This window comes from Ascidia mentula, chromosome 8 (genome assembly GCF_947561715.1).
Source record: "Ascidia mentula chromosome 8, kaAscMent1.1, whole genome shotgun sequence".
NCBI classification, from domain to species: Eukaryota; Metazoa; Chordata; class Ascidiacea; order Phlebobranchia; family Ascidiidae; genus Ascidia; species Ascidia mentula.
The window spans coordinates 8,776,104-8,803,378 of record NC_138573.1 but is presented as its reverse complement, the minus strand read 5'-3'; the positions used below and the strand labels follow the sequence as shown (position 1 = coordinate 8,803,378).

Genomic DNA, 27,275 nt, shown 5'->3' with positions numbered 1-27,275 from the left:
ATATGATTTTATATTTGCATATCACTGACGTTTTTCATTGATTAAGTCTAACAAATTTAAACTGCATATTGGACTTAAAGATGATTATGAGTATGGGAACCAGAATACGGAAGGGCTCTTTATGTTAGTGCGTGTAACTAATGCCGTTGCAAATTGTCTTGCGCCTCTTCTGCGACACATCATAATGTGACGTTTGTATTCCAGGTGTTGATTAAGAATTTTTTTAGCTACATATTTCGTACACTGTTTGTATTATTTATGCGAATTGGTCAAGAATGCAACTAAATTATTTGTACCTTTTTGCATATTAAATATTGAAAAGGTACTTTTTCTATTTTGTCTTAGCTGAATAATGCACTGGTGCGTTTTTTTTCTGTATCCAGTTTGTCGTGCTGAAATTTACTTCAAACTTATTCATGTGTTCAAGAACGCGGCAAACATCTAAAAGTTTATATTTTTAGGTCACTCCACTAACTTTGTGATGATGATGCAACTACTAACAAACAAGCCACAGAGTCATTGGATAAACAGAGGAGTGGCAATCCTCTGCCAGTTAGACGATTAATTTAGCTCGGTCGCTTAAACTTGCCTGTATATGTGTGTGTGTGATTCATTTTTTCATGTTCATTTAAAAATGTTGTAGTTTTGCTTTTCTTCGCTAGTAGATTCCATTCAGCTTTACCTTCACAATCCTGGGAGACATAAGAAGTATTACATCGTAATAAGCCAAGTGTTTCTGTGCACTGTGTATTATATTTTGGGATTATTGTTTGTTGAAGCGTATATTAAACTTTCATTTTAGCCTTTTTTTATAGTAGTGTGGTTGGTGTGTCGTTTGGAAAATAAAGAAAAGACTTCGTGTTTTATTATTTATTATTATTGTAGAAAAATCATATTCTATTTTTAGTCGTCATTATTTTTTTTTCAGATCGATGGCAGCTCTTGTTAACGTGTTTTATTTTTGGTGGCATAACAACACTTCCATTATTTTATACTATTGTGCAGTAGCCTACATTGCTAATCCAAGACACCACTGTCGTTTTTTACTTACCACCTTAGATACTTCTCTGCTGATTGTTGTGACTTGACAAATAACCTACCGATTAAAGTCCATTCCAACCATAACTGACGCAGCAACACAAAATGCGACACAAGCACATCAAACTTTAACTATTGCACAAGTTATGGCCTGTACAATTTGAATCCGTCAAAGGGCAATTAAACAATGATTTTCTGTGCGCAGTAGTTCGTATGCAGGTAAAAAATGTACGAGTTATCAATAGAGGGTGAGAATCGAAAAACGTGCAGTTAAAACATTTGTTACTAGCTGAGAATAATGTCCTGTAGCACAACACTCGGTTGTTGTTGTTGTAGTGCGTTTATTTAACCAGCAAGAATTTGACCCTGAGTACTTTAACACAGTCGTCAACGAGCTGATTGCGTTATCCTTTGCGGCACACATTTTCAACTTTAGTAAACCGGCATTATATGTTCTGCATGAGCGATTATTGTTATCTGGCATTTCACAGTTTAAACATCTTTAACAAAATATTAGGCTCAAAACCACTTTGTGTGTAATTGTAAGATGGCTTTAATGTTGTTGTATTAACGCGTTGCGATAAGGCCATACAGTTTTGAACCTACACGTGGAGTTAAACTGTTTCACCCAGTACTCGCTTGCATGAGTGTTGCTTGGCAGTATTTTGACAGTGAACACAAGGCACAACGTAGGAGATTTTTGATGTACTATTGTACTGCATGGAGATTGCGATTGGGTTATAACGGTTTCTTTTTACGTTTCATTAAATAACTGCAGTTCTACATTCGATGTGTAAAGTGTTTATAGCTGCAAAATAAGTTGCATTTTAATACAGTAAGGATTAAGTAAAGAAACAACATGAATATGAAGTATTTTAAGTTAAGTGGAATCATGTTAATGTTCCTGTTATTGTCACCAATTGAAGCAGCTCCAGTCGCTGGTAAATATTTTATAACATGATGTACCTTTAAAAAGAACTTTTCCTAACAATTTAGATAAAACAGATGGTGGTACTACTGATCCAAGCGGTGAGAAAACAATTCCTAAAACACAAATATCGACAGACCCCGACATCAAAGGTAAACAAAATAGGGCAATGTGTGCATTTATTTGTTATTCTTCATTTCATCTTAGCTACAAAAACAAGAATTTTAAACTTGTGGCTATATTATTATACCAGTGCTTTGTAGTAGGCATAAAATTGGCACTCATCTTCGGTAATTTAGGCATGATGTGTTTGCCAAGCCAAACTGCTTATGTATTATCTGTCTTTTTACTTCAATTACCTAGAAAACTACACAAAGTTTGTACTTCTTCTGACAAAAACTTAATTTCACTTTGTGTTAGAACCACATCCATGTCATTTTGACAAAAATTTTGACAGCTATATTATGTTTACATACCGTTTATTTCGAGCAGTTGTGAATGACACCAATAAAGATGAAAGCCAACAAGCAGAGGAACCAAGTGTAACTGAAACTGGTGATCAAACGATAGATGGTTTACCAAAAAGTGAGTAACATTTTTTCTGTTTGTTGGCTGGTTTATGTATCCTTATTATGTGGTTCAATTGGTAAATTATTTCAAATAGAATAAGTAGAACTAGTATACAGATATATTTTGCATTATTTCTTGACAACTATTATGTCATGAATGTCAGGTTTCGAAAATTTTTGTGCTTTTTACTGCATAAGAATACAAAAAGTAGATTTTATTTGACTCCACTCTGTAGTACCAATAAAATATGTTAGCATTTGGTTGTAGGCTGCTATAGTGGTAAAATGCTTTGGTAAATAACAATTTCAAAAGTGAAGGTACAGACAAACAATTTTCTTTGATAAGCTACAATTTGGATAAATAGTTACTGCTCTCTACTGCAACATGACAACCACAAAATTTTGAAAAATGTTTTAAACTACTGTGTAGCTCTTTTTTGTGTATATTTGTTGTATATTTTTCGCACAATTAGGTGCAGAAATTAAACCTGATGACAAAGGAAAAACCGATTCAACTACAGATGATAATCCAGTACCAAACAATTCACCTGAGACACCAACAACCACCATAAAAACTAAAAATATCACTATTAAAACAGATGAACAGGGAAAGGGAGGTATGTATAATGTACTTAATGCTGTAAAATTAGTATGCAATGTAATAACTTTCTGCTTTTATTGGCAGCAGAAGACAAAAACACTGATGTGGTGCAATCAGTAGACAAAGAACTTCAATCAAAAATAGATTCAGGTCAGTTTTGTGTCACTTCACATGCTTGTTGAACTATTTTGGTGATTTAAAGTATGTTCACAACAACCATTCCCAGGTTTGCACTAAAAAGTTAATCCACAAAATGTAGTGTATGTTTTGAATTTTTTAGGGGAAATATTAATCACAAATTTGGGCGCAAAATAAGTGGAGTTGATAACTTTGAAAAGGAAAGCCAAAGCTAGGATGCTGTTAATTATATTCTGAGTGAACGTTTCGAACTCATACTGGGTTCATCATCAGTACTACTACATTGAACTGGTTGCAGAAAAGCGTCGGGTTAATAAAGTACTGGAAGGCAGTAGGGAAACAGCAGCAACAACATTAATCACAAATGTTGTGATTCAAATTAGTTCCAAACACTTTCTACTGTACGCTTGTTGGAACCAAAACATTTCATGTGCTTACCCATAAAGTTTCTAAAACAAATTTAAAAATGTGAGTCCAGACTATTTTGGTTGGCCCTAACTAGAGTTTCTCCAATCTGTTTCAAACATGTTGTTCAGTTTGTTGTATTCCTTACAGAATCTGAAAATAAAGAAGTTATACCTAATGACAAACAGGATTCTAAGCCCAGTGATGGTGATAAAGTCATAGAAGTGAAAACTGAAACATCGACAACTACGATATCAGCTAAAACTACCTCCACTGAACAAACTCAACCTGATGGTAAACTGTGCAAAGAATTTATTATTTACGATTTGTAATTCTGTGGCAATGCTTGTGTAGATGATAAAAACAGTGGTGAAAAAAATTCTGAAGTTGAAAACCCTGATGCAAGCAGTCAAGAAGGTATGCTTTGCAACATATCTTATGTTTGATTATAGAGCAGACAAACTTAAACTAAATTAAAAATAATATTCAGTTAAAATTTACAATATGTGCAAAGCAAAATAATTTTGACAGTAAATATTTGCCATATTAGATTAATTAATTTTAGTTGTTGTGAAGCTAAGTTTTCCCTAGTTAAATATAAGGCTCATGTAGAACACAATATGGTTGTGAATAAACAAATTGATGAAGTTTATTTCCCATTGCAAAGGTGATACTCAAGAAACAAAGACTGAAGAAAATAAGCAGTCTAATGTTGATGAAACCCCACCCAACAAAATAGCTGACACAACTACCACAACAACTTCCACCAGTAAAACAGTTAATGAGAAAGGTAAAAAATACTGCTCAAAATTTGTTTATGATTTTCACTTTAAATCCTGCTTGTAATTTCTGCAGAAGTAGAGCATGCAAAAGAGAACAATTCTGATGTGAAAAACCCTGACTCAAATGAAGCAGGTCAGTATTGTTGGAAATTTTGAGTTTGTTACACAATTGATAATCTTTTTTCACATTACTTGAACAATAATCATGTTTAAAAAACTTTTTTGGAACTGTGCATTAAAAGCATGTGGACATAATTGAAAAAAGTACATGCTGTTGTTTGCAACTGGTGATGTATCGATCCAGCCTTTTTTTATACTAATTTTTGTAGAATTGGGCAAAGCATTAGTGTTAATGTGAAAACCGCTGTTTCAGCCAAATAATATCTCAAAACCATACCTATGCTCTATCCCTACTTGAATATAGCCAATATTTTTATCAACTTGAATAATACATAAACCATTTTGATTTTGATAGATTCCAATGATGATAAAAGGCCAATTTCTGTGAAGGTAATGCAACTATTTTTAAATTATATTTTTTAAGTTATTGCTTTCTTGGCGGAATCACAATAACAACATTTTTGTTTTTAGACACCAAGTGATGGTCACTTTTTTTATTACTTTGTATTTTTTGTCCTTTTGATACTTGCAACTTACCTCCTCTATCACAACAGAAGAAAGGTGAGGTTTCCAGTTGTTGAATTTGGCAATATTTTTACTTTAGAATGTTAACCAGCATTAAAACCAACCTTGTTGTCAAACTACAAAAGCCTGTATTAAACAATAATGCTGAAGAAATTAGCCAGTATTATTCTTTTGAAAAAATTAAGTTACATTTTGGATACAATCATGCAAATGACATGCTATTTTTATATTTGTTCAGGTTGGTGGCTATCTGCTCAAATCTGGAAACAAAAGAAGAACAGGAACAAGAAAAACATCGGGTAATGTTAAGTATGAGAAACTTGGTCCATCAGAGGAGGCAACATCATCACTAAAAAACTATGTATTCTGAAGCATTAACAAATGCTCTGCAGTTCCTCCATATTTGTTTATGCAATACACTGTGGTGTAAAACTAATACTGTAGTGCGGGTATTCAATGTCCAATAACCACAAAGTGAAATGAAGCTTATACTTTGACGAACTGAAGGCTTTTGCTAGCATCCTCTAAAGCACTTACAAGAGGGCCATTATTGTACACAACAACTATGTAAACCCATGCAGTATTTCTGAAATAGTTTATGCACACAGCACCACTGATTTACAAAGACAAAACAATTGTTAACATGCCGAAGCTTTGATCTTAGGGACATGTCCTTACCTATTGCTTAATTGTGCTTTGTCCATTGTGTATACACTTGGACTCTTAAATGAAATTTTTATTGTTGAGTTTTGTTATTCTGTTGATTGTCTGCACATTACATGTAATCCTTTTTTTGTGATATTATATTGTTGACAGGAAATTGCAATGTGTTGTCTTTTATGCTTTATCTGTTTTGTAAACGGTTATTATATGAAGTTATTATAACATCGTAATTATAATGTTAAGTTTTACTTTGACCGTCAATAGTGGTGGATTTAATCACCTTATTTGGAAGTTACTTCACTTGTTTAATTTGACAAACAAACACTGATACTGTGATAATAAAAACAAATAAAATTTCATGTTTTAAACTGACCATATATATGCCGAAACTTTATTAGAGACGAACTTTGGTGTCAACTCATTCTTCTGCTTGGGGCAAAGCATACAAAGGCAAAACTGGCAATGCTTTTATTGTTGCAATACTGCAGAATGTGAAAGGGTCTTGATGGACCAAGGTATAATCTCAGAATACTTGTGCAGTGGTTTTGATCAATTAAGTATAGAGTGTAGCAATTGCACAAAAGACAGTGTGACAGCGTTTCAATAATCTCAGCTGTAAAAGTGCAGTGAAAAGGAGTGAATTAGTAACAGAAATATTGCACTATTAATAATGTGTTCTGGAATGTGAAATTCCTTGTGAGGAAACATCAGAAGAACTACTTTCAACAGCTTTCATTTGACTTCTATAATGGTCGGTTTCCAACAAGTAGTCATCATGACGAAGTGAGGACCTAAAAAGCAGTTTGTTGGATGCCAGTATAGCAAACTTTACAAAAATTCCTTTCGGGCAATACACATATAGGACTAATCACAGATATTTAAAAGTTTTTTAAAAACACTTGTTACACTTAAATTGTGAATGTAAACACTCTATAACATAGTGCTTGTTGTTCAAATTATAAAGTGAATTCCATTCATAAAGCAGTCTACAGTGTTGGCAAAAAATAGATTGAAGATTGGAAGTACAAGTACAAGTATATACATTAATGTTGGACTACCTGACTGGGGCTGTTCTTGGACGTGATATTGGTTGTATGGGTGGTGTCCATGGATTTTGATACAAGTGAGTATGCCTGTCTTCAGCACTTTGCCTAAATTCGCCTCTCTAAAGAAGATAAAATTAAAAAATATACAAAAACTAAATTGTTCAAGTGCCCAGTCATTTGTGATTTTATGAAAGATCCATTCCTCGTCTATGCCTTGAATTTTTGAATTTTTAAAAGAATTTTCAGGGCCCATATAAGTCAGAAGCCCCAGCAACGGTTATTGGCAAACAAGCAAAAAAGTGCATTATTTCAGATGACCTTGAAAACGGGGTTTAACTACTACACAGGTCCTGTGGTGCTAAAACAAAATATCATTTTCAAAATTTAAACCCAAAACTATTTCTAAATGACATAAAATAGTCCTTTTTGAGGAGTAAATAAACCAAAAATAAATTGCAGAAAACATTTCTATAGTATTTTTTACAAAGCACAATTCTACCATTAACTATTCAAGACACATCTTGTCAACAAATTACACCTATCATGCCAACAGCAAAGGAAGGTTCTAATATGACCATAGCCTCACAGTGATTTGTTTTCCAGTTTGTAGTACAGATGGATCCGAGTACATGGGAATACCCCAGCCAATTTCCCCAACTCTTCTATGTTTTGGTAGCAATGATGGTGCATTTTTCCAGTCGGGTCTACGCCATTTTAAATGTGTCATAAAAAAAAATTCAATGATAATATTTGTCACCACTCATACATATTGCCTGTCAGGAATAAGTTTTTGACAGTTGTTATGAGAGAACAAATATTTATAAATATATTTTAAACAAAATGTATAGCATCATGAGGCATATGGTCTCTTGGATATATTAGTGGATGATGTCAATAAAGTGAGTGTCAATATGCAATCCACGTTTTTAAACTAGTTTAAAGAAGGTTGCACACCCCTAATAAATAGGATAAGGAATTCTTTTTTGTGAAACCTGTATAAATATGCAAGTTCACTGGAACCCTCTGGAGACATTGTGCCAATTCCAACATACTGATTGTCTTCTTCCACAGATACATTTTGATTTCTTATACCATCAGGACCTAAAGTTATACTTTATCATTTTAAACCTTAAATGAAAAGATAAAGCCAAATCAAATTGGTTTCCAATCTGTGTAGTATTTAAAACAAGTTAGAACTTGCTAAAATAAAGAACTTTATTTTAGACAAGATGAACATACACAGCTTTAATGAAGAATTTCATGTGCATGTGACACATGTCAGTCTGCAGAGTATGGCAGCTGCAGGCACAAGTTGTTGTTTAACTTTTTTGTTTGCACACCATTTTTTTTAGCATGGAAATGTCTAAACATAAAACAATCATGATGGAAAACAGCTGTATTGCCACATGCATCCATTCAACAAGCAATTTGCACCAAAGATGTTTTATCGTTTGCATTGCACAGGCTTGGGGGCCAAGAATGCGCTCACACTAAAATATTTGGTCCTAAAATAAAAACCTAAAATCTCGTCAGTATTCTGCAGACTGGGACTCACATGTATGCAACAATATGTGTTACTTTATTTAAAATCCATTAAGAGTGGCTTCAACAATTGAAAGCTTATTATTTTATGAATAATCATACAAAAGCGATTAAATTGCAGCTTCTAATAATTTATTAATGACAACACAAACCTACCTGTAAATAACATTCGCCGACCAGTAGCATTCACACCAGGAGGCCACATATACCTTTTTGTTACGGGATCAAACGTACCACTGTCCATTCTTGAAAACGCGTGCTTCATTGTTTATTGTTGTTGTTTTGCTTTTGATTGAATTTCAATTGAAATCGGATACGAAACAGATTTAAGACACTTTATATCCGACCTGATTGATTCAAGTGAGTGATACCTGTTTCGTACTGGGGACGACAGCGAAAAAAACAAAAAAATTAATGCAAACTGCTACAATAAAAATCTCACATTTGTCAAGATAACAAAATGAGAAGTTGCCTAGCAACAAACCAGTGATTAGGTGGCGACAAAGGGTAGTTTATTAATTCGTGCAAATGTGACTGCTAGAAATAGAAAATTACCAGCATCAATAGTGAAGTAAGTTTTCAAAATTCTTTTTTTTCTTTGCACGCAAGTTTGGGCAATGGTTGTGTACACTGCAAGTATTGCATACATACCGTTACGATGGGAGATGTGTGGAGCTTGGTCTATTTTTTATTTTGGCTGAACAAACAGTTATTTTCAGTTATGTTCAGCGGTGTAGTGGCAATTTTATAGGTATCGGTGCGGCACAGCATAAAACACAGTGTATGAATAAAGAATGCACGTCTTGCTACTGACTTGTTGTAGTAGTTCCGCCTAGCTCTGACAGCCTTACACCCCTGGTTATGTTATAATTTTGCACAGTAATCCCTATTTACCTAAAAAAGATTTCAAACTGTTTTTTTAAGCGAAGTATTTGTTCATGTGCTTTATTTTCTCACAAACTTGGTTAAACATCAGCTTCCTAAAATAAGCAATTTGTCAAAACATTTGAAGACGCAAACATATATAGTTTGGGGTGATTTATTGCCCGACTTGTCACACGACAGTCACAGTTACGCGATAATACCTAGTTCACTAAAGCAAAAACGGAAAAAAAGGTCACAACATTTTACCAAACACAAATCGCAATTCGATCGTTCATTCCGCCGCACAAAACCACTGAATAAAAATACAATTTTCTCTCGCAAAGTTCTGACAAAACATTGAAATTGTGATGAAATCAAAGTCATAGAAAACTATAAAGACGTGCTTCGGTGCAGTACACACATTTGGGAATAAAATAGTGACGAAAAGGTGCCCAAACACTCAACACAAAACAATGTGCTCACGCCAACAGCTTTAGTTAAGTACGAAACGTATATATCTCTTGCGACAAACTTGTGGTGGGTTATTGCGCATCCCTATGCAATTTATTCACAGGCTTCCGGCGCTCTGACCGAGGGTTATTCTGGTCCGGGCGACAGAAAGGAAACAATAAGTTATGGCGACATTGCGAATCATGGGCGGAAGCAGCACAACGTTATGTAACTGTTTTAAAGCGAATGACACAGCAAGCACAACACGCGCGGAGGGCTCGGACGAACCGATCAGAAACATTTGTCCCTTCGGATTTGGACGAAAGGGCAATTTCCGGTCGCCTCGAAAAACGTGTCTTTGTTTGCTGGAAAACCGAAAAGCGCTGCTATGTGTGGCGATGAGCTCATGTCTCAAATCACCATGCTCTGGGCTTCGGTCAAACACCTCGACGCCTTTCCGAGCACGTGGAAAAGTAAAAAAGTTCACGTGGGATTTCAGAAGCGGAAACTGGGGAGGAAGCAAACAGTTATGTGCCGTCCCACCGGGGTTACCTCGAAAATATACAGAATAAATATGCGTCAGACTTGTTTTGCAGAGATGCACCAGAATAAGCTTGGTCCACATCGTGCGTGTGAACGACAGTAATTGGCAGCTTCCACAACGAAGCGAAGCGACTCGGAATGTGACGTAATGTTCAGACTACGTGTGGGGTCGACGACGTAGTCAGAGGTCATGCATGTTGCATGAATATGTGTCTGCGCCAGCACTGGCGCGACACTTCTGGGTAAAGGTTTTTGCATGCGCCAAAATGATAAAAAAACATGAGTGGAGAGATTGCACGAAGACAAGAGTAAAAGTTGAAGCAACAACAAGCGGAACATAAAACGCACTCGGACAAGAAGTACTTGCATCATGATTAGTGTTGAAATTTCTATTTGAGACGGACATTACGCGGATTTCTAAAAACTGCTGATAATCTTCACCTCCCAGTTAAAACAGGTAAAATTTCCCCGAATTGTTGGCAGGAATCGAGATTGTCACGAGTCGTATCTTGCTGGATCGTAAACTGCCTGCAAGTAGCTGTAACGAGATGAACCCTGACGTTCCCGCCTACCTCGCACTCGTGGGGGAACGGATGAGATCAAACCCACTGGGCTCTCTTTTCCATCGTTCCTTGATTTTTTCTGGTTATTGGGCAAGGACACTTTGTACATGCCCTTTTTTACACCAACTGGAGCCGCTACTAATGACGTCACCATCTCTATAGGGCGGCGGTAGGCAGATGATGTCATTGATGGGTTACGCCTGACATCAATTCTTTCGACGGAAGTGCTGGGCGTCATTCCGGTGGGGTCGGGTGAGGGCTTGTGCTTAATACGGCCAGTGGTCGAGTAACCGAAATGGTTTTCGCTCAGGGCCGACCAATAGCTGGGGTCCAGTATTGAATTAGAGTTGTTGGCATTAAGTGGTGATGAAGAGCTTTCCGAGTCGGTCTTAATCAGCTTCACCGCACCTAACCCATCAGTTGTTTCAGTTACCTCAGCAACGTAATCAAACGCCTTATTAGGAAGTGACTTGGTGCGGGGTCCTTGGCCTTCGGCATCTGTTGCGACCGGCGGAAATTTAAAGAGTGGCGAATCACCTGGATGTAAATTAGGAAGCGACGAAGTTGGACTTAACACAGTCCGCAATGGGGTCGCACTACTATGTTTACGTGGCATGAAATCCAGCAGATTGCCGGTTGAGTCGCTTTGCTCGCTCGAAGTCATAACTGAGTTTGCCGAGGCCGATGCGGCACCCGGCTCGCTCGGTGAAACGGATATCAAACTGCCCGAGCTCTGGTTTGCCTTTTCCTCCTTCACTTGGTCTAGGTCAATAGTTTGTGTGGTTCGAAGGAAGTCTCCTCGAAACTTTCTCGCCGACTGCAACATCTCCTCCAACATCGAAGTATAGACATCATATTTGCGAACCTGTGGAATGTGAATGCATTGTTTGTCCATTGGATTATGTCATAGTAATTCAAAGCGTCAAAACAATTCAAGGTGTAGAACTTTACTGTGAGGTCTAAAAATAAATTTCGCAAACGAAAACAATTAAACATACGTTCGTATCTTACTGTACTCGGGTTTGATCTAAACTTGGAGTTGAATGTGGCACAAAGGGGTTGGAAAGTAATACAAATTAACAAGTTACCTCGCTTTGTAAGAAGACTTGTTTGTCCACATAATACTGCTTTTGCAAAGCAGACAGGTCGCTTTGTTTGATTTTCTCTGGGATTTCGTCCAGTTCAGTTCGCAGATCTGACAATCTGCTTTTCTGCTGATGAAGTTGTTTTGCCTAAGAGAAAAAAAGGCATAAATCGTGATGCTGTAATGACATGCAGAAATAGCAACTCAGGCAGAAAGTGAAGCAACCGTGACTCACAATGATGTTGTGACGTCATACCTAAAGCGTACTGCCACGCCTAACCGCGGTAGAAAGGCCACGAATGCACAGTTCCACCCAAGAACCACGAACTAACTAAATGTCTTGTCAAAACTTAGCAATAAGACTTGTTTGTTGCAATCGGGTTGTTTAAAAATTTAGGTGTGTAAGAACCTCAGGAAAAAGTTTTTTCAGCCTCAGTCCTGAAGCTGCAAAACAAATCCAACACAGAGGAGTAATTAGTGGGAGGGCGGTTGTGTGGTTGTGACGTGGGAGTGGTTTGTCACAACTGTGTGTCCGTTTACCCAACAATACTCGAGTAAGTGTCAATTACCGTCGCTGGACGCAGTTAGGAAGAAAACATTTGAAGAAATCAGTAGACCCACCGCCAGTGAGACTTAACAAACGATTTTATTCCCAACGCCCCAATTACACACAGCTAATCCCCCTAATTGTAGAGGCGACTGTTGTGTGTGACGGGCAATAAGTAATCTGTTTGTTTATTTGGATTGTTTGTAATATAAGAGGCCGATCAAATGTAATTTTATGAAGGAAAAGCCTATCTATAATAATGACTTACTTTGCGTCAACGCCACATTTGAATGCATTGCATTACCCACAACTGAACCCAAGGCCTATCAGATCATCTAACAGTCCACCAAAAGGTTATTCATCTATTAGTACGTCAATGCATTTCGTCAGCTTAATAAAGAATCGATTCCGCCATCGTGCGCTTACTGGGTTTAAATGACTCAAACCTATACTTTATAGCGACTTGACAAACATAGACGGGCAGTAACAAGATTTCTGGATGTGTTTCGAAAATTTATCAAATGCCGTGTGTTTTGAAAGTTCAACTGAAAATAAAACCGCAACTTGGGATAACCAAATTAAAATAAGGCACGCAAATCCTCTTAATAGCGTTAGCTGTGCAAGTACAGTCATGTGCAGAGGTCCAGTTGGGGTTAGTTTTAAGTCAGTGGGTTGATAAACCATATGTTTTCACTTTCACATGATGTTTATAAAAAAGGCTGTCGGCGTACACGAAAAACAATGTTTAGGCTAAGTAGTTATAGTTAATGTCTTTTTTTATTACAAACATACGTCTTTAGTCTTGATAATATTTGGTGATTTACTTCAAAATAACCAACCACACAAACTGCGTTAAAAATAAACAAGGAAATTAACAGCATGGAATTCATTACACTGAGAGAGTGGGCTTCGTTGAACTATCTTTAAAATAACGTGATTCGAAGTGACGTCAAACCTCCACGTATAACATTTGCTACCAGTGAAGACGTTTCTTCTGTTTGTTCGGGGAACTGTTGGTGGAGGAAAAAATGTGCCATAACAATTGCCGGGTAACCAAACGAAACAGGAAGTAGGTACCGTTGCACAGGCACAAAGCCTGACGTAAAATTTTTAAAACGCTACCAAGCGGGGTAGAGAAGGAAAAAATCAATTGCCCTCAGCTTTACCAACACGACAAGCAAACACAGCAAACCAACCGACATAAGGTGATGGCGGCTTGCCAAAGGTTGGTAAGTGCCTTCTCTTGCAGTAAACAATCTTTATCATTATTTTTGCTCCACTCACCATAGGGAGGGTGGAGGGGGCGGATGGTTGGAGAGGGCGCTGAAACTTGAGTTGGGATCCGATTGCGGCAGGAAGGGGGGCGGCGGAAAGGAGGGCGGCATTGCGGTTGATTACGTTTATCCACTGACGCATTTCGTCCTCCGAACTGCAACGAAAATATTGACTTGAATGAAGTTGTTATGTGACAAATTATCTTCGTTCTGGAAAGTCGTGGCCTTGAACGAAATGGAATTGGGATCCTCTAGCAACTATTTTCGAAATATTTGGTGTCAATCAATTGTTTTTTTTCATTCCACATTGCAAAAAGCTTCTTATCATCTGAAATATGTTGTTTGACGTAGCGAGTCCTTAGGGAGAACCAGGAAGTAACTTGCTGGGTACAAAAAATTCTTTGAAGGGCATTGTGACGTTACAGGAGAAGTAAACGCTCGATTGAGCCTCAACGTGGTTGCGTATGAAACAGACAACCAACCCTATGTTGCTTAGTAACCCTGCCGCATTGCGAAAAGCTTATCAAGGGTCAAACATGTTTTAAAGTAGAACAACGTTCTTTGGTGCAGTGACCCCACGCCGCTTTTTTGGAACTAACCTGGCCTGGAAAAGGGCGGCACTCGTGTTGGCAAATAACACTCGGAATACGTATTGGCGTTTCGTTGCACCGCTCGTCGCTGGTTCCGCTTCCGCCAATGTATGATGGATTGACAGTTTGTTCGCTTGCGTCTCTCCTTTCTGTTGATACAATATTTTGTTCAAATACAATGGAACGAAAGTTTACTGGCCTTTTTTTGTACCATGCCAACGACAGGAGTAGAAATGCACCACCTTCCCCTTGACAAGAATTTAATAACACGAACAGGTGTTACTTATCGAAGCGGAGCGGGCTACAACGCATGTACGCAACATGAAATGATTTAAAAGAGCGCTACACGGAACTTGGTCAAAAACGCAGTAAAACTTTTCCCTTGTATTTTTGTATCTGTAAGCATCGAAAGATTGCCGTTGTTTCTAGCTGTTTATTCAAGTACCATATATAATAGTTAGTTCTTCGGTTTAAACGTTTTCGTTGACCAATGTATGGGTCATAAAAAAATCATTTCAACAATTGCATTGGAACTTGTTAAAAGGTCGGTTTCCGAACAACTATGGGAAAGCAGCATGACGACAGTACAACTGGGAACCGCGCAGCGAATGAGGCCTGTTGTTCACTGTATTGGCACAATTCAGAGTCAGTCGGCGCCTTGTGGTGTCCGTTGCCGAGCGCAAGCAGTTCAATGAGCCACATTTTCACGCCTTCGGCCTCGGTCAATATGAATCGCTTTTGTGTGAAAATCAACTTCACTGTGCCATGAAACACTTGAGATTTCGCGAAAATGGTTATGGATCACACACACACTTGTCTTTAAAAGTGATGTACAACGCCGCTGATTGAAACAAATGCCGGACCGACAGTAATGTTTACCAAGCAGTATGCGTTTCGTGTAAAACCTAACATTTCATAGCAGATAGGCCTAATATTCGGTAAGCTACTGGCATGTTTTCTAACTTGCGGGAGGTCACGCGCGGTCAACCTGCCATGAAACAGGTGCCGTTCGGCGGTCACACTCAATCTTGCTCCCCGGGGAATGCCCTCAAACAGGAAACGGGCCAATGCACAAGTGAGGTAATTGCTACACAAGCGAAGAATTGAATCCGATACGTTTTTAGGACACACACTTACCTTGGCCAGATGGAGTTCGAGGCCTTGAATCGCAATGACCAATAACTTCCACTTTCGTTTCCTTTTGCTAGCTATAAAGACACATATGGTATTAAGATTTATTACACAGGTGAAGTATGACCAAAAAAAGCTTTGTCTATTCCTAATTATCACCATATTTTCTTTACAAACAGTCGCTGTTTTTGTGTCCCGGGCTCAAATACGGGCATCAATCATCTGTACCACGGGGTTCATTGTTTTGAATCAAAACAAGAAACTGCATACGGTACGGCGGCACAGTGTGAAATATTGGCGCACATGAAGTCGTCCCTTATAAAACACTTGCCTATAGCTAGCAACTCAACAAATTCTTGCCACAAGTTAAGGTTTTAACCCAATTGAACCCACATAACCACTGCCAGTTTCTCTCGACTTTATGCATCAGTTATCCCTATAAGGGCAAACGAATGAAAACTTAAGTCTGGAGGAGGGATTTACACCTAGGCGCGTTGACTGGTTTTGTAACAATAGCAACGCAGGAGAAAAGTTCTTGTAATAAACATGTACGCTAGCGTTAGCTGCGCTGTTATGTCATCGTATGCTTACAAGATTTGACACATTTCAGGCAAATATCCTTGGTTGCCATGCCGTGCTTATTCCTAAGACATGTGCTTAGTTTTCAAAAGTATAGTGTCTCAGAACATAGAAGTGTGCTTATCACTATTTACGTAATGGTTTCATGCTTATTTGCGTAAAATGCGAATTTTTATTTAAATGGCGCAATATTGACGGCGTTTTATGGCGTATTTGAGCGCAAGGATGAGGATAATTTGAAAAAAACGCATTTTTCCCAAGGAATAGATTAAATAATTAACCGCGCAGACGCTCCTACCAACACAGACGCCAGACGATACACGTAACACGTACGCGCGAGCGCCCACTCAAAAATAATTGGTTGTCCCAATAACACGAGTGAGCCCAAACCTTTAAGCCGATTGCGAACAAGAATTTAGTGAAGCGCAAAATTTACACAAATGGGGGGGGGGGGTGAGCAATGATCTCTAGTAAAATCACATGATCTGATAAATCAGCGAGTTATGACGTGGCGTGAATCAGAAATCAGAGAAACAGATACAGTGTAGAGTTTCGGGAACCTGATGATCCCTACTTTTCTCACTGCGTTAAAATGCAGTCGGGCGTTAACTCGTGGGTAGACGCATAGTGTTGGCGTGATGTATCACACGAAAAATACTCGACTTATGGCAACTGAATGTGTAAACTTGCGATGTTTCATAACAATAGCAGAACTCGTGGGCAGCGAAAAGGCGGCACTGGAATTCCTTGCCATCATGCGAACCTTTGCAAAAAAACCTTTCCCACGTCTCTTATTTCCAATTTCGTAAAGAACAAGGTTCATATCAACGGCGCGCCGGGAATGTTAAGCGCCGTGTACGACATGTTTGCGTGAACCACAGAGAGCGGGTAGGGTTTCGTTGAACGTTCGGGCACGACGGCTGCATTGAAAAGATGATCGGGGGTTGGGTGTTTACTATGTAAACTGCGCAAGCGACGAAACGTTAGGGCGTGTGCCGCATGGGCGCCATGAAAACTACTCTGATCTCATCCAACGAGCATCGCGCCTACGATTATTAACTTACCGAACAAGTAATTAATTATTGTTGTTGCGAAAATTGTCACTCACACAAGCAACGGGAAACTACGATTAGATGATGTATGGCATGGCAATTTAGCAAACACTAACAAACCGAGTAATTTACCAGTATCACCTCTCAAACAAGACTTACTTCTGTTGCCATCACTGTCAACGACCACCTTTCGGAACAACACGCCTTGCTTTTTGGGTAAGGTTTTTGTTTTGCTGTTTCTTCCACCCATCATCATAGATCCCATGTCTTCTCTACTAACTCTCATGGGAAGGATTGGTTCAATTGCTGCTCTGTTCAACCTGTTGGACTGGGACCTTAGAGAATATATTAAAAGCTGTTGACAGGCATTTATATTTCAGAGGCACACAGAATATGTTAAGTGCTGTTCAAACATTCTGTTTTTTAATCTTATGTCTAAATAAAAAACAGTGTATACACTTTTTACAAACATTCTACTTAGTTTTTTGTTTAAATTAAACCATCAAGTTCAAGTCTTTCTTCACTCCCTGAGTTATTGCAACACAACCAGTGAAAATTACGTTAGTCACAGTGTGCAGTACATATTTACTTTGGTTACACTTGTAAATTGTAGACGACTTGTCTGGTATGTAGGATTAAAGAGAAAATCAATCAACCAACTGCTACAAGGTTTATGTGTAATATCATGGTGAAATAAAGCAGTGGTCATCTTTAACAAGTAAATACATTAACATACCTTGCAACCATAGCAGTCTTGCTTGTCTTGGGTTTTACTGATGGAGACTTGGTCACACGATTTGTTGCTTGATGTTGGTTATTTGTTTGCGTGGAACTTTACAACAACACAACATAACAAACTTTACGAGTGTAAACATTCCAGAGCAGTAAATAATTGTCTAAATTGCCAATTTAGCTAGTGTGTATTTGCAAATTAAGTGTATGGGGCTATATGCCAGTAAAAATGTGAATGAACATAATAAGTGAAACAATCTTAAACTCCCTTACCTGTGGCCTGACCAGGGTAGTGACTTTTTTTTAATAGCACGGTACACATCCTTTAACATTGGAGCAGGGAAATTGCCCAGTCTTTGAGTGTTGTTGATGAATTCTTTGCATGTCATACGACGGCGATTTCCAAGGGTTGTGCTCAGGTGCAAGTCCGTGTTAAGTAATGCAATAGCACAAATTAACTTGTGAACAGTATCTGTTAAAAACATATGACAGTTTAGTTTCCTACTCCATAGACAGGCATTTTATAGGTGTTTGTAACTGGAGAAGCCACCAATTTATTTCAATTTTCAGTCAGCCATTAATAATGCAGTGAGCTGTGCAGCACAGGCTGTAATTGCACAGTAGCATAGGTACCTGATGAACCATCAAGGAATTCAGGGTTGCATGCAATGTATCTGTTGGCCAGGTACTCTAGTATTCGCTCACGTTCCTGTGATTCACCAGTAAGAACAAAGTGTGTAAAAAATGACCTGCAATAAAGTAACACCTGTGTTACAAACAGAAGTTACCAAAAGACGTTTTTAATATCATTCAATGTGTTTACTGAAGGAACTGAAGATGCCCATGGGGCGAAATATATATTCCTGATTTATAAGCCAGGCTGATCCTGTATAAAAAGCTACTGCTTTTTTTAGTATTACCAAAAAGACTTTATGAAACAACCACTGAATGTTACCAGTGTGACTGTAAAGGATAACTCTACTGAAATTAGTAACACACTTTGACGTAACAGTTACATGTTAATGGCATAGTGACTCATTACTCACACCAACATATGCTAATGCACAGACTGCATACTTGGGTTTGTGCATGTCCACTTTGCATAGACTCGTGTTTAATCACAACATTACACTTAAAACAAACTTCAGAAAAAATAACTGAACTCTGTAATAAACCTGACATACCAGAACAACAAGCCTTTGAAACAAATATGATATAACACAAAAGTTGATACAAAGCCAGTAGGTGGAGCCTATTTACTAAATTCTAAGGCTAGTGTAGATACCTCAAAGCTTCATCTAAAGTTTTCTTGCCAAAGTCAAAAAATTCCATGTATTTGGAAGCCACTTGAATGGAATAGTCATCCCTAAAAATTAAGTTCATGAATTTTTTCACATAACTAACTCTCATGATTCTTACAAATATCACTTACGTCTTGGATATATGCTGAGCAACTTCTTCTTTAGTGAAACCATCAAGAAGAAACAGTTTGTTAGCAAACTGAGACGCACTTGGGCGAATTGGGCGAATTGGCCGATGGTCCGACTTTCTAACCAATAAAGGAGAAGATCTTTTGTGTGCTTGAAAATTAATTTCCAACTTATCATAACTAGATTTGTCCAATGTTGGTTTGTCTATTGCATTTTGTGACGGTATTTTGTCATTCTCATGACTTGGTCTTGACATGGTGTGAAACCCACTATCCCTTCGCTCATTTGCAACAGCACTACCAGCATCTGAAACTGCTGTGTCGAATTCTGATATTTTCTCATTTTCCTCATCATATCTGTTTACAATAAACAGCTGAGTGCCCGGAGATTCACTTGAAGATAAATTTCCATCACACTGTGAAGTCTCATGAGGTGGTTCAATGTTTTCACAGCAGTAGTTACTTCTGATGAATGATTGCATTGCACTTTGGCTTTGAGAATTGTTATTTTCAGATGTTGAACTGAACTGATTGATTAATGAGCCATTTGTTTTTCTTTCTATTTTTCGCCGGGGTACATTATCCATTACAGTGTGCATTTGTAACATTTTACGTCAAATTAAAACAAATCTCAAAAAATTTGTGCCTTTTTTAAACATTCTAAAAACCTGAGTTATTACAAACAAATATTAAATTGATTACAAACTTTAAAATAATCTGAAACAAATATTCAAACTATGGCAGCATCCCTATCGGCAACTGACTTGCTGTCATTGAAGGAACAACACGTTCCGAACAACATTCTTTGTAGCAAAACACGAACTATATGTGATTGTGAAACCGTAGGACTGGAAGGACAGATTGCAATGTTATCGTTTACTGCAAACAACTCTATACCACCACCAAGCGACACACAAAATTTGCATTGTTTAAAGCGAGTTGTCGTAAAAATATTTGCCCTTAGAGCCGTCCGTCTCGTGCGGCTATCTTGATGCCCATTTGTGTTGTATTTAGTTGGTATTTTTAATCTTGTTTGTTTCTTTAACTTAGAAACAAAGTATACTAAAACGAAGAAATGTGGCAATTAGTTTATATTGACACAATGTAATCACCACAATGATTGCATTATTTCCCACTTGCAAAACAATATGTATGATAAGTACTAAAGAGCCATAAGTCACCAGTTTTGCTGATGAGATCTTACTGGTCAAAATTGTGTGTACACCTGTCCACAGCTCTCATTAAATATTATGGCTCTTTTACACAAATCATGTGATTTGGGTAAAAGCCGAGCCGATGGCACTATCGGATCAGTCGTTTGGCAACAGTGCGCTCCACGTGGTTCGTCTCTGTTGATTGGTATCCAACGGATCGATGATTGACCGAAAGGTACCACTTAAGTTGAAACATGTGTGCCTGCTAGTCTATCAGCTAGCCCAGTGCCACAGTCACATGACTGAACCAGCTTCAATGCACATGAAAAAAAAATTCTACAAACACACATGCACACAGGTGATTGTTTATTTCAGTGCAAATAAGGCACATGCATAGTGCAAGGAGTAAAACTATTAGACACAATTTACACTGTTCTATATTTTCCATGATTGCAAGTAATTGCAGTAAATAAACACTAGTTTCCAACAAAATTAATCTCAACTACACAGTACGCACTATTAGACTTTAGTTTTAAGCAGAAACTTTGTCTATAAAAGTTGCAAGTTTCACATCACGCTCTGAAAGACCTCCACAATCATGTGTGCTCAATGTAATTTGTACCTGCAAAACCAAATATTCGCAATAATACCAAATAAGTGAAAGACATTGGTTCAGAAGCTGGCTACAGTTCTTTACAGAGTACACAGAAGGTAGTAGCCTATTTCAGCAATTTTGTTTTACTTGAATGACTGTAAACTAATATTTATACAAATCTAAAGACGATAATATACAAAAAAAACACGTTTTTTAAATTGTACTGGTGTTTTTTCTCTCTTTACATGATGTTGCAGGAGGTGGTATTATGACACAATAATATACAAAAGCCATGAAACTAATATAGGCTACCTTGTTATACACATTGAACCACTCCGGATGATGGTTGCTCTTTTCTGCTTGTAATGCAACTCTTGACATAAACCCAAAAGCCTGGTTGAAATCTTTAAACAAGAACTCTTTGTATATGGCATCTCTGTTTTCTACTAATGACCAGCCAGCAGTTTTTAGTGGGCCAAGCAATGACAATCGTTGTTCGTCGGTAAGTTTCATAGCCATCTTTTTGTATCTTTTCTGGTAACATATAAAAATGTACTACAGGTAAGCTTTAGTGTCAAATGCACTACGCCTGACTTAGTATTGGCTACTTACCTGGGTACTGCAAATGTGTGCAAACACTGTTTTGCTGAGCAATTCTTTTTGGCAAACGCCAACGTGACGAAACAGGAAATGGCGTAAGGAAGATTTCACCGCAAAATTCATTTTTCTAATTGAAAAAAATCGTAATGGTGCAGTTATAAGAACTTTGCCTTTTTACTGCATTATTTTTTCAGGAGATTTTTGCAAGTTTTTTTAATGCCAGAAGATAGAAGTTTTTTTTTTAAAGTACTACATAGTTTTCTATGAATTTCTTGTTTTCTATGCTTTAAATTTTTTTTTGTTTTCAAATATATTTTTTTTGGATAACTACAAAGATACTGCGATGAAAAAGTAACACCGTAGTGAGGAGTATATTCTGCGTGCTCTACCGCCTTCACTCACCTTTGACCCTTCTTGTCAGATTGCGTGAAGAGGGAATATTCAAAACAATGTTTTGGACAAATTAGGTTGCAAAACATTAGGTTAGTAACGAAAACAATAAAAAAATTATTAATCATGGCTGCAACGAAGCAGGCGAACAAAATCACGTTGAAAGGATCAGCTGCAATTGTTTCTGAATTTTTTTGTAAGTATTATTTTACATGCTAGTTTAAATAGATGTACATATATCCCTCACAAGGTGTGTTTTTGTTCTAGTTTACGGAATAAACAACATTTTGTATCAACGTGGTGTATACCCACCAGAGATGTTCAAACAGGAAAAGAAATATGGATTAACGATTTTAGTTACCACCGATCAAGCTTTGCTGACATACCTAAATGAAAATGTTTTGCCCCAATTAAAAGGTTTGTAAATGTAATTTATTTCCTGGAACTATTTGCTTTAAATAAATTGTTTTATTAGAATGGTTGGAAAGAGGTGCTGTTAAAAGACTGGTTATTGTTATCCGAGAATCTGAAACCAATGAAACATTAGAAAGATGGCAATTTGAAATTCAACATGAAGATCAAACAGAAACTGCAAAATCAAAAACCAAGTAACAGACATTTGTTTACTATGTATTTTTGTTCAACTGCTTATGATGTATCATTTAACTTCAATTTACTTTACCTCAGGTCAAAGGACACCAATACTATTAATGCAGAAATTCGAGCAATGATTCGACAAATAACAGCCACTGTTACATTTCTTCCACTCCTTGAAACACCATGTATGCATCAATACTATCCTATTTAAAACATCATTAAAAGTTTATTTATTATGTATATTTACCTAGGTTCATTTGATCTGCTCTTTTATACTGACAAAAACCTAGAAGTATCAGATCAGTGGGAAGACTCCAGTCCGAACCTAATATCTAACTCTGAACAAGTCAAACTAAGATCCTTTTCAACTTCTGTGCACAGGGTCGACGGTGCTGTTTCATACAAGTTCTCAATGTAATATTTACCATTTTTCTCACTGCCTGAATACAATAGTGTCATACGTATAAGTTTGCGTTTTATTATTTACAGTAAAAGTTATATCCCATAACATGTATCAGTGTACAGGTAAAAGTTGCCAATAATTAATGCAGAAAATACAGCAAGCAAGGAGTTGTAAAATAATGATACATTCATATTCAACAAAGAAGAACATGTTTGAGCAAAGTTTTGACACAGGATATTAAAAAACACTCCCGACAAGCAGGTAGCAAATATATGAGCTGGAAAATAATGATGGAAAAATAAAACTCTTTTCATGAAGAAAAAAGGAGCATAGTGGACAAACCATGCGAATGCCAACCAACCACATGCATTTAATTCTTTATCAGTGGCATTAACTAAATGAAAACAGTTAAAATAAAAAACGTAAACAAATAGAAACAAAAATAAAGCAAACAAGTTTGTCCACCAAATCAAAGGAGTTCCATACAAATAAACTTTATTTGATTGTCTGGAAAACAACTGACCCTGTCAAAAAAATTATGTTTGTGCTTGGCTAAGTTTCTTTTTTTACTCCTTTTACTTACAGCTTTGAGATATGGCCAATCCTTTGGACGGGACCAGTTATCCCCCTTTTTGGGTGTAAGCCTCGAGTTCATGGCCAGCATAATGCCATGTGTCTCAACAAATTTTTGAAGAAATGAGATCTGTGGTAGTGGTATTTGATGGACACTAGACTTCTTTGTGATCACATTTTCAACCAACCACAAACTATTTGGGATGTTTTGTCGGATACAGGTTACCTAAATCATACATTCATTGAAGAGACTGGTTCTTTACATAACAACACTTCATTGAAGAGTGTTGTTTATGTATATACTTAAATTTGCATACCCTCACCTCCCTTTGTTTAAAGCCCCATTTTGGTAGAGTTTTGTCACCTAAATGGAGATAACACTGAGTGGCCATATTTTGTAACTGCAAGTAGCTGACAACAGGTTTCAAGACTCCATGAGCAAGCTCTATGAAATATATGGAACTTTGAAATATGTTCTTCATAAACACATTTCTCACCTGCTATTTGTACTTTCCATTTGTCACTTCCATGAGCAACAAACCAACTCATATTTTGCACAGCAGTCACCAGTAAATGTTTTTTTGATAGAGGTGCCGATGACCAGTGATTTCGATCATTTAAAGCAACAGCTAATTTTGCTTTGGTTTTCATGTGTATTAAATGAATTACATCACCATGTTTCACAATGTTATCCTGTATTAAATGATATTTTATGATAATAAATACAACACCATGTTAGCAGATTACTTTTTCATTTCCAATCTTATGTATTTTCCAGAAATTGTTTGAGTCCTTTGCCAGATAACCAGTCACCTAAATATTAAAAAATATAAGCAGCATGTTTTTTAAGATGTAACTTTCAAACCTGTTGCAGATAATGTGGATGAACATTGCTTGGATAAGGACGGTTGTGTGAATGTAAAATAACCCCACCATAGCTTCGGCTTCGAACTGTAATAAAATTCCCTGAATGTACATGTTCTGGCACAGTTGCATTATAAAAAGAATTTCCTGCAGGAAAACATCAGTCAATAAATATGCTTGTAAATGTTGTTGAAAAAATGTTTAATTGCAGTTACTCGTTACTTCATGTTCTTCCCACCTAATAAACTTGCTTGAAAAGGTGTACTAAACAGATCTGCCCCTTTTCCATTGTTTACCAGAATGTTGAAATGCACCCAAAACAGAAACATGTAAAGTACTACTGGCAGTGCAATAAGACAGAAAACTCTTGCGATAAAGTGCTTCAAAATAATTTTCCAACAACCGCTCTGCAAAAATAATGCCAGGATGCATTTTACATTGCACATATTACGTTTATTTTGCATGTTTGTACCTTAATCATTATTGTGAAAAGATCGTTAACTGTGAAAATACCGACAAACAAAACTGTCAGAATTCCAACAAGTTTTGTGCACAATGCACATCCCAATATGAGCCCATTAGCTATCAACCAACACCACCATGAAAAACCAAATGAGGTCCAACCCGTTTTTTCTGCAAAAATGTAAAAAAAGTCAACACACATTTTGCTTCATTGTTAATTAGATACCTTGGTGTGCTTTTAGTTTAACAGAACACATAACAGCTCCTAAAATAAAAAAGAGTAGCATTGGATCAAGTAATATATACTGGGAGAGTGTGATAAGTCCAACATCAAATGTCTGCACAAAACATATCAATAGTTGCATTAGGAAGCAAACAAAAATATTTTTACCAACCAATAAAATGGAAGATATTAAAGCACTTGCTTTATTTCCGCTCAAGGAAAACACAAGGTGGTATGCAGTAGGTACTAGCAATGTGCCAAAAACAGCAGAGACAGACCTCATTTTGATGTAAGGAACTTCTTGCACAGAATGATCATTATAATAATCATCTCCAGTATTTGTAAATGCAAATTTGCCATTGTATCCAAAAACATGGCCTGCAATCCGATACATAAATTATCAAAAATGCAAATCTATGCTATGTTATCATTGCTTTATTTGAGTTGACAACTTCTGCTTCAATCACAGTTAATAAAATTTGGTACACATGGCACCATTGTGTAAAACTAAAAAACAACTCTAGTTATGTGACACAATTAAGCAATTTCCTACTTGCCTACACCAGCAAAAACAAGTTTTCCAAGTGGTGGGTGTATATCAAAGAAAAATGTGCGGTTTATGTAGTGACCAGCCATTTTCCCAAAATGTGTTTCATCCCAACATACATAAGACGGAGAATCCAGAGAATAAAATCTGTGTGCAGTAAACATGTTTGAAATATCAAAGAAATTGCTATATGATTCACCAGCAGCATATTACTTACCTTGTTAACACACATAAAAATGTAAGAGCACAACAATAATTTATTTTGTACATCATGGTCTATATAAAAACTTACAAGAAAAACCTTGCCTAGAAAGACACATTTGTTAAATACAGTAAAACTTTTGTTAATTTCCACATAAAAACGAATGTAATTGATTTGCAGCAGTGCTACCAATCACAGTTGTCAGGCTTGACACTGAAGCATTAACAATGCCATTTAGACTGCCATATTTTTTCAGCAAAAGTTTAGCTTTTTGTTCACCAATTTTGGGAAACTTCACAACAACGGATAAAATTGTTACGTCAGTGTATGCAGCACAAACATCCATATGTGCACTCTTTTTTGGAGTCTTCATTATAAACATAACCAATTCATGGAGGTAAGTTGCAGCTTCTTTAAGGCTATCAACTGCAACAATGTTTAAATTACAGTCAAGCACAGCAAAAGTTTGAATGTCTACGAAGTGTGATGAAGTTACATCAGTTTTATCCACAAGTACAGTTTTGTCCACAAATCCTTGTGCATTACGAAGTTTGGCAATTCTTCTTCGGTAACTCTCAGAAGAAACAATATCTTTTTCGGTTATGTAGATAAGACATGAATGACTTGAAGGGTGGAAATCAGCTACACCAATTTCCCCCATGTATGACATAGTCACTTTTCCCTTCAGGTGTATAGCTAGGTCTGTTTTCTTCCACCTTGGGTGCATAAGTAATGTTCCAGGAGGTACACACAAGCCCCTTCTTACAGGGGTGCATTGAGTTTGCATATTTTATCTTTTAAATAGGCTAACTATAGTGGCTTGAAACCAAGAAGCAACAAATTTAGAGAAGCAATTTGCCAACCCGCAGCCGACCTTGATTGATATATTCATTGCGCCTACCTACACCATCGAGACATTGTAGATCACTTACAGTTTGCTGCTGTGGAACAAATACTGGGTAACCAAATATAAAACCCGCAAAAACTACGAATGCATTGGTATCATCTTATTTCACTTACTGCGCTTGTTCTCGTTGTTAGATAACAAAGGGTGGTCCGCGGACCTTTCGCTTTGAGAGGTCGGCAAAGCGACATCGGGAGACCGTACGTAAAGGGCCTAAATTCAAACTAAAATGATGACAGATCGTGAGACTGTACCGACATCATGTTATAAATCTAACTTCAATGTTGACTGCGCCCATTGTACCATCACCTGACTTTATCTATACCGATCGAGTCATCAGAACATTGCAGGGCGTCGTATAATTTTTGGGTTCATTCATGGTTCGGCCCGCGTCATAGGTCTGACCAGACTACTTAGTAGTCTCCTGCCAAAAACGAAAATTTACGTTTTGGAAAGGAAAAACGAAGGGACAACTATAGGCGTCTCTTGCCGCTAAGACCTACTTGGCTTTGGCGTGCGCTTTCACGCAATATTATTTTAGCGTCTCGTATCGTTAATGTAGAAAC

The 27,275-nt window shown here is 37.2% G+C and overlaps 8 protein-coding genes across 11 annotated transcripts in view; 3 read left to right on the top strand and 5 right to left on the bottom strand.

Moving 5' to 3' along the window:
* LOC145910181 (dynein axonemal heavy chain 3-like) overlaps nucleotides 1-871 on the top strand; it is a 30,768-nt gene extending 29,897 nt beyond the window's left edge. For both annotated transcript variants that reach the window (XM_082997211.1, XM_082997210.1), the window contains exon 81: nucleotides 462-871. In XM_082997211.1, the coding sequence (XP_082853337.1) occupies nucleotides 462-565 (104 nt within the window). In that variant the 3' untranslated portion in view covers nucleotides 566-871. The remainder of the gene's footprint in view (nucleotides 1-461) is intronic.
* Nucleotides 872-1,764: 893 nt separating this feature from the next.
* Nucleotides 1,765-6,092, top strand: LOC145911527 (uncharacterized). 3 transcript variants are annotated; one of them, XM_082998910.1, is made up of 12 exons: nucleotides 1,765-1,979; nucleotides 2,044-2,118; nucleotides 2,459-2,551; nucleotides 3,009-3,152; nucleotides 3,221-3,286; nucleotides 3,830-3,973; nucleotides 4,034-4,096; nucleotides 4,347-4,469; nucleotides 4,535-4,594; nucleotides 4,937-4,971; nucleotides 5,053-5,142; nucleotides 5,345-6,092. In XM_082998910.1, exons 1-12 carry the CDS (start codon nucleotides 1,898-1,900, stop codon nucleotides 5,474-5,476), a joined length of 1,107 nt encoding a protein of 368 aa, XP_082855036.1. In that variant the 5' UTR covers nucleotides 1,765-1,897; the 3' UTR covers nucleotides 5,477-6,092. The 3 variants fall into 3 exon arrangements, with proteins under 3 accessions (XP_082855036.1, XP_082855035.1, XP_082855034.1); XM_082998909.1 differs by having other exon boundaries at nucleotides 2,035-2,118; nucleotides 3,224-3,286; XM_082998908.1 differs by having other exon boundaries at nucleotides 2,035-2,118.
* A 141-nt stretch (nucleotides 6,093-6,233) lies between these two features.
* On the bottom strand, nucleotides 6,234-8,762 carry LOC145911588 (protein SPMIP2-like). The gene is made up of 5 exons (XM_082998983.1): nucleotides 8,514-8,762; nucleotides 7,808-7,916; nucleotides 7,402-7,519; nucleotides 6,828-6,934; nucleotides 6,234-6,560 (listed from the first exon to the last, which is right to left on the bottom strand). Exons 1-5 carry the CDS (start codon nucleotides 8,620-8,622, stop codon nucleotides 6,434-6,436), a joined length of 570 nt encoding a protein of 189 aa, XP_082855109.1. The 5' UTR covers nucleotides 8,623-8,762; the 3' UTR covers nucleotides 6,234-6,433.
* Nucleotides 8,763-9,388: 626 nt separating this feature from the next.
* Nucleotides 9,389-19,859, bottom strand: LOC145910341 (uncharacterized). The gene is made up of 11 exons (XM_082997426.1): nucleotides 19,199-19,859; nucleotides 19,052-19,132; nucleotides 18,400-18,515; nucleotides 18,040-18,238; nucleotides 17,771-17,866; nucleotides 17,194-17,369; nucleotides 15,410-15,480; nucleotides 14,282-14,421; nucleotides 13,693-13,837; nucleotides 11,866-12,009; nucleotides 9,389-11,642 (listed from the first exon to the last, which is right to left on the bottom strand). Exons 1-11 carry the CDS (start codon nucleotides 19,801-19,803, stop codon nucleotides 10,710-10,712), a joined length of 2,706 nt encoding a protein of 901 aa, XP_082853552.1. The 5' UTR covers nucleotides 19,804-19,859; the 3' UTR covers nucleotides 9,389-10,709.
* Nucleotides 19,860-20,698: 839 nt separating this feature from the next.
* LOC145911303 (pterin-4-alpha-carbinolamine dehydratase-like) lies at nucleotides 20,699-21,670 on the bottom strand. The gene is made up of 3 exons (XM_082998603.1): nucleotides 21,557-21,670; nucleotides 21,257-21,478; nucleotides 20,699-20,971 (listed from the first exon to the last, which is right to left on the bottom strand). The coding sequence occupies exons 1-3, from the start codon at nucleotides 21,665-21,667 to the stop codon at nucleotides 20,882-20,884; spliced, it is 423 nt and encodes a 140-aa protein (XP_082854729.1). The 5' UTR covers nucleotides 21,668-21,670; the 3' UTR covers nucleotides 20,699-20,881.
* A 213-nt stretch (nucleotides 21,671-21,883) lies between these two features.
* Nucleotides 21,884-23,008, top strand: LOC145912650 (mitotic spindle assembly checkpoint protein MAD2A-like). The gene is made up of 5 exons (XM_083000193.1): nucleotides 21,884-22,130; nucleotides 22,202-22,351; nucleotides 22,410-22,542; nucleotides 22,622-22,716; nucleotides 22,783-23,008. Exons 1-5 carry the CDS (start codon nucleotides 22,061-22,063, stop codon nucleotides 22,947-22,949), a joined length of 615 nt encoding a protein of 204 aa, XP_082856319.1. The 5' UTR covers nucleotides 21,884-22,060; the 3' UTR covers nucleotides 22,950-23,008.
* On the bottom strand, nucleotides 23,002-25,957 carry LOC145912647 (protein O-mannosyl-transferase 2-like). Its single transcript, XM_083000191.1, has 12 exons — nucleotides 25,821-25,957; nucleotides 25,614-25,750; nucleotides 25,229-25,434; nucleotides 25,060-25,171; nucleotides 24,844-25,004; nucleotides 24,610-24,778; nucleotides 24,373-24,518; nucleotides 24,255-24,320; nucleotides 24,005-24,200; nucleotides 23,831-23,952; nucleotides 23,518-23,733; nucleotides 23,002-23,458 (listed from the first exon to the last, which is right to left on the bottom strand). Exons 1-12 carry the CDS (start codon nucleotides 25,874-25,876, stop codon nucleotides 23,027-23,029), a joined length of 2,019 nt encoding a protein of 672 aa, XP_082856317.1. The 5' UTR covers nucleotides 25,877-25,957; the 3' UTR covers nucleotides 23,002-23,026.
* Nucleotides 25,948-26,732, bottom strand: LOC145912648 (Fanconi anemia core complex-associated protein 24-like). Its single transcript, XM_083000192.1, has one exon. It carries the CDS (start codon nucleotides 26,590-26,592, stop codon nucleotides 25,948-25,950), a length of 645 nt encoding a protein of 214 aa, XP_082856318.1. The 5' UTR covers nucleotides 26,593-26,732.
* Nucleotides 26,733-27,275: the final 543 nt, after the last annotated feature.

Excerpts from the sequence above, each read along its gene's own strand:
- LOC145911527 (XM_082998908.1), top strand. The coding sequence starts at position 1,898 with ATGAATATGAAGTATTTTAAGTTAAGTGGAATCATGTTAATGTTCCTG. Across the intron at positions 2,119-2,458 it reads GACAGACCCCGACATCAAAG|TTGTGAATGACACCAATAAA; the intron begins GTAAACAAAATA and ends TATTTCGAGCAG. Across the intron at positions 3,974-4,033 it reads TGAACAAACTCAACCTGATG|ATGATAAAAACAGTGGTGAA; the intron begins GTAAACTGTGCA and ends ATGCTTGTGTAG.
- LOC145911588 (XM_082998983.1), bottom strand. The coding sequence starts at position 8,622 with ATGAAGCACGCGTTTTCAAGAATGGACAGTGGTACGTTTGATCCCGTA. Across the intron at positions 7,917-8,513 it reads TCGGCGAATGTTATTTACAG|GTCCTGATGGTATAAGAAAT; the intron begins GTAGGTTTGTGT and ends GTATAACTTTAG. Across the intron at positions 6,935-7,401 it reads AAACTGGAAAACAAATCACT|AGAGGCGAATTTAGGCAAAG; the intron begins GTGAGGCTATGG and ends TATCTTCTTTAG.
- LOC145910341 (XM_082997426.1), bottom strand. The coding sequence starts at position 19,803 with ATGTTACAAATGCACACTGTAATGGATAATGTACCCCGGCGAAAAATA. Across the intron at positions 17,867-18,039 it reads CTACCCTGGTCAGGCCACAG|TTCCACGCAAACAAATAACC; the intron begins GTAAGGGAGTTT and ends GTTGTTGTAAAG. Across the intron at positions 12,010-13,692 it reads CCCCCTCCACCCTCCCTATG|GCAAAACAACTTCATCAGCA; the intron begins GTGAGTGGAGCA and ends TTTTTCTCTTAG.
- LOC145911303 (XM_082998603.1), bottom strand. The coding sequence starts at position 21,667 with ATGAATTTTGCGGTGAAATCTTCCTTACGCCATTTCCTGTTTCGTCAC. Across the intron at positions 21,479-21,556 it reads CACACATTTGCAGTACCCAG|AAAAGATACAAAAAGATGGC; the intron begins GTAAGTAGCCAA and ends ATATGTTACCAG. Across the intron at positions 20,972-21,256 it reads GGTTCAATGTGTATAACAAG|GTACAAATTACATTGAGCAC; the intron begins GTAGCCTATATT and ends TTGGTTTTGCAG.
- LOC145912650 (XM_083000193.1), top strand. The coding sequence starts at position 22,061 with ATGGCTGCAACGAAGCAGGCGAACAAAATCACGTTGAAAGGATCAGCT. Across the intron at positions 22,543-22,621 it reads ACTGCAAAATCAAAAACCAA|GTCAAAGGACACCAATACTA; the intron begins GTAACAGACATT and ends ACTTTACCTCAG. Across the intron at positions 22,717-22,782 it reads TCCACTCCTTGAAACACCAT|GTTCATTTGATCTGCTCTTT; the intron begins GTATGCATCAAT and ends ATATTTACCTAG.
- LOC145912647 (XM_083000191.1), bottom strand. The coding sequence starts at position 25,876 with ATGATGTACAAAATAAATTATTGTTGTGCTCTTACATTTTTATGTGTG. Across the intron at positions 25,751-25,820 it reads TTTTTATGTGTGTTAACAAG|ATTTTATTCTCTGGATTCTC; the intron begins GTAAGTAATATG and ends TACTGCACACAG. Across the intron at positions 25,435-25,613 it reads ACTTGTTTTTGCTGGTGTAG|GCCATGTTTTTGGATACAAT; the intron begins GCAAGTAGGAAA and ends ATCGGATTGCAG.
- LOC145912648 (XM_083000192.1), bottom strand. The coding sequence starts at position 26,592 with ATGCAAACTCAATGCACCCCTGTAAGAAGGGGCTTGTGTGTACCTCCT.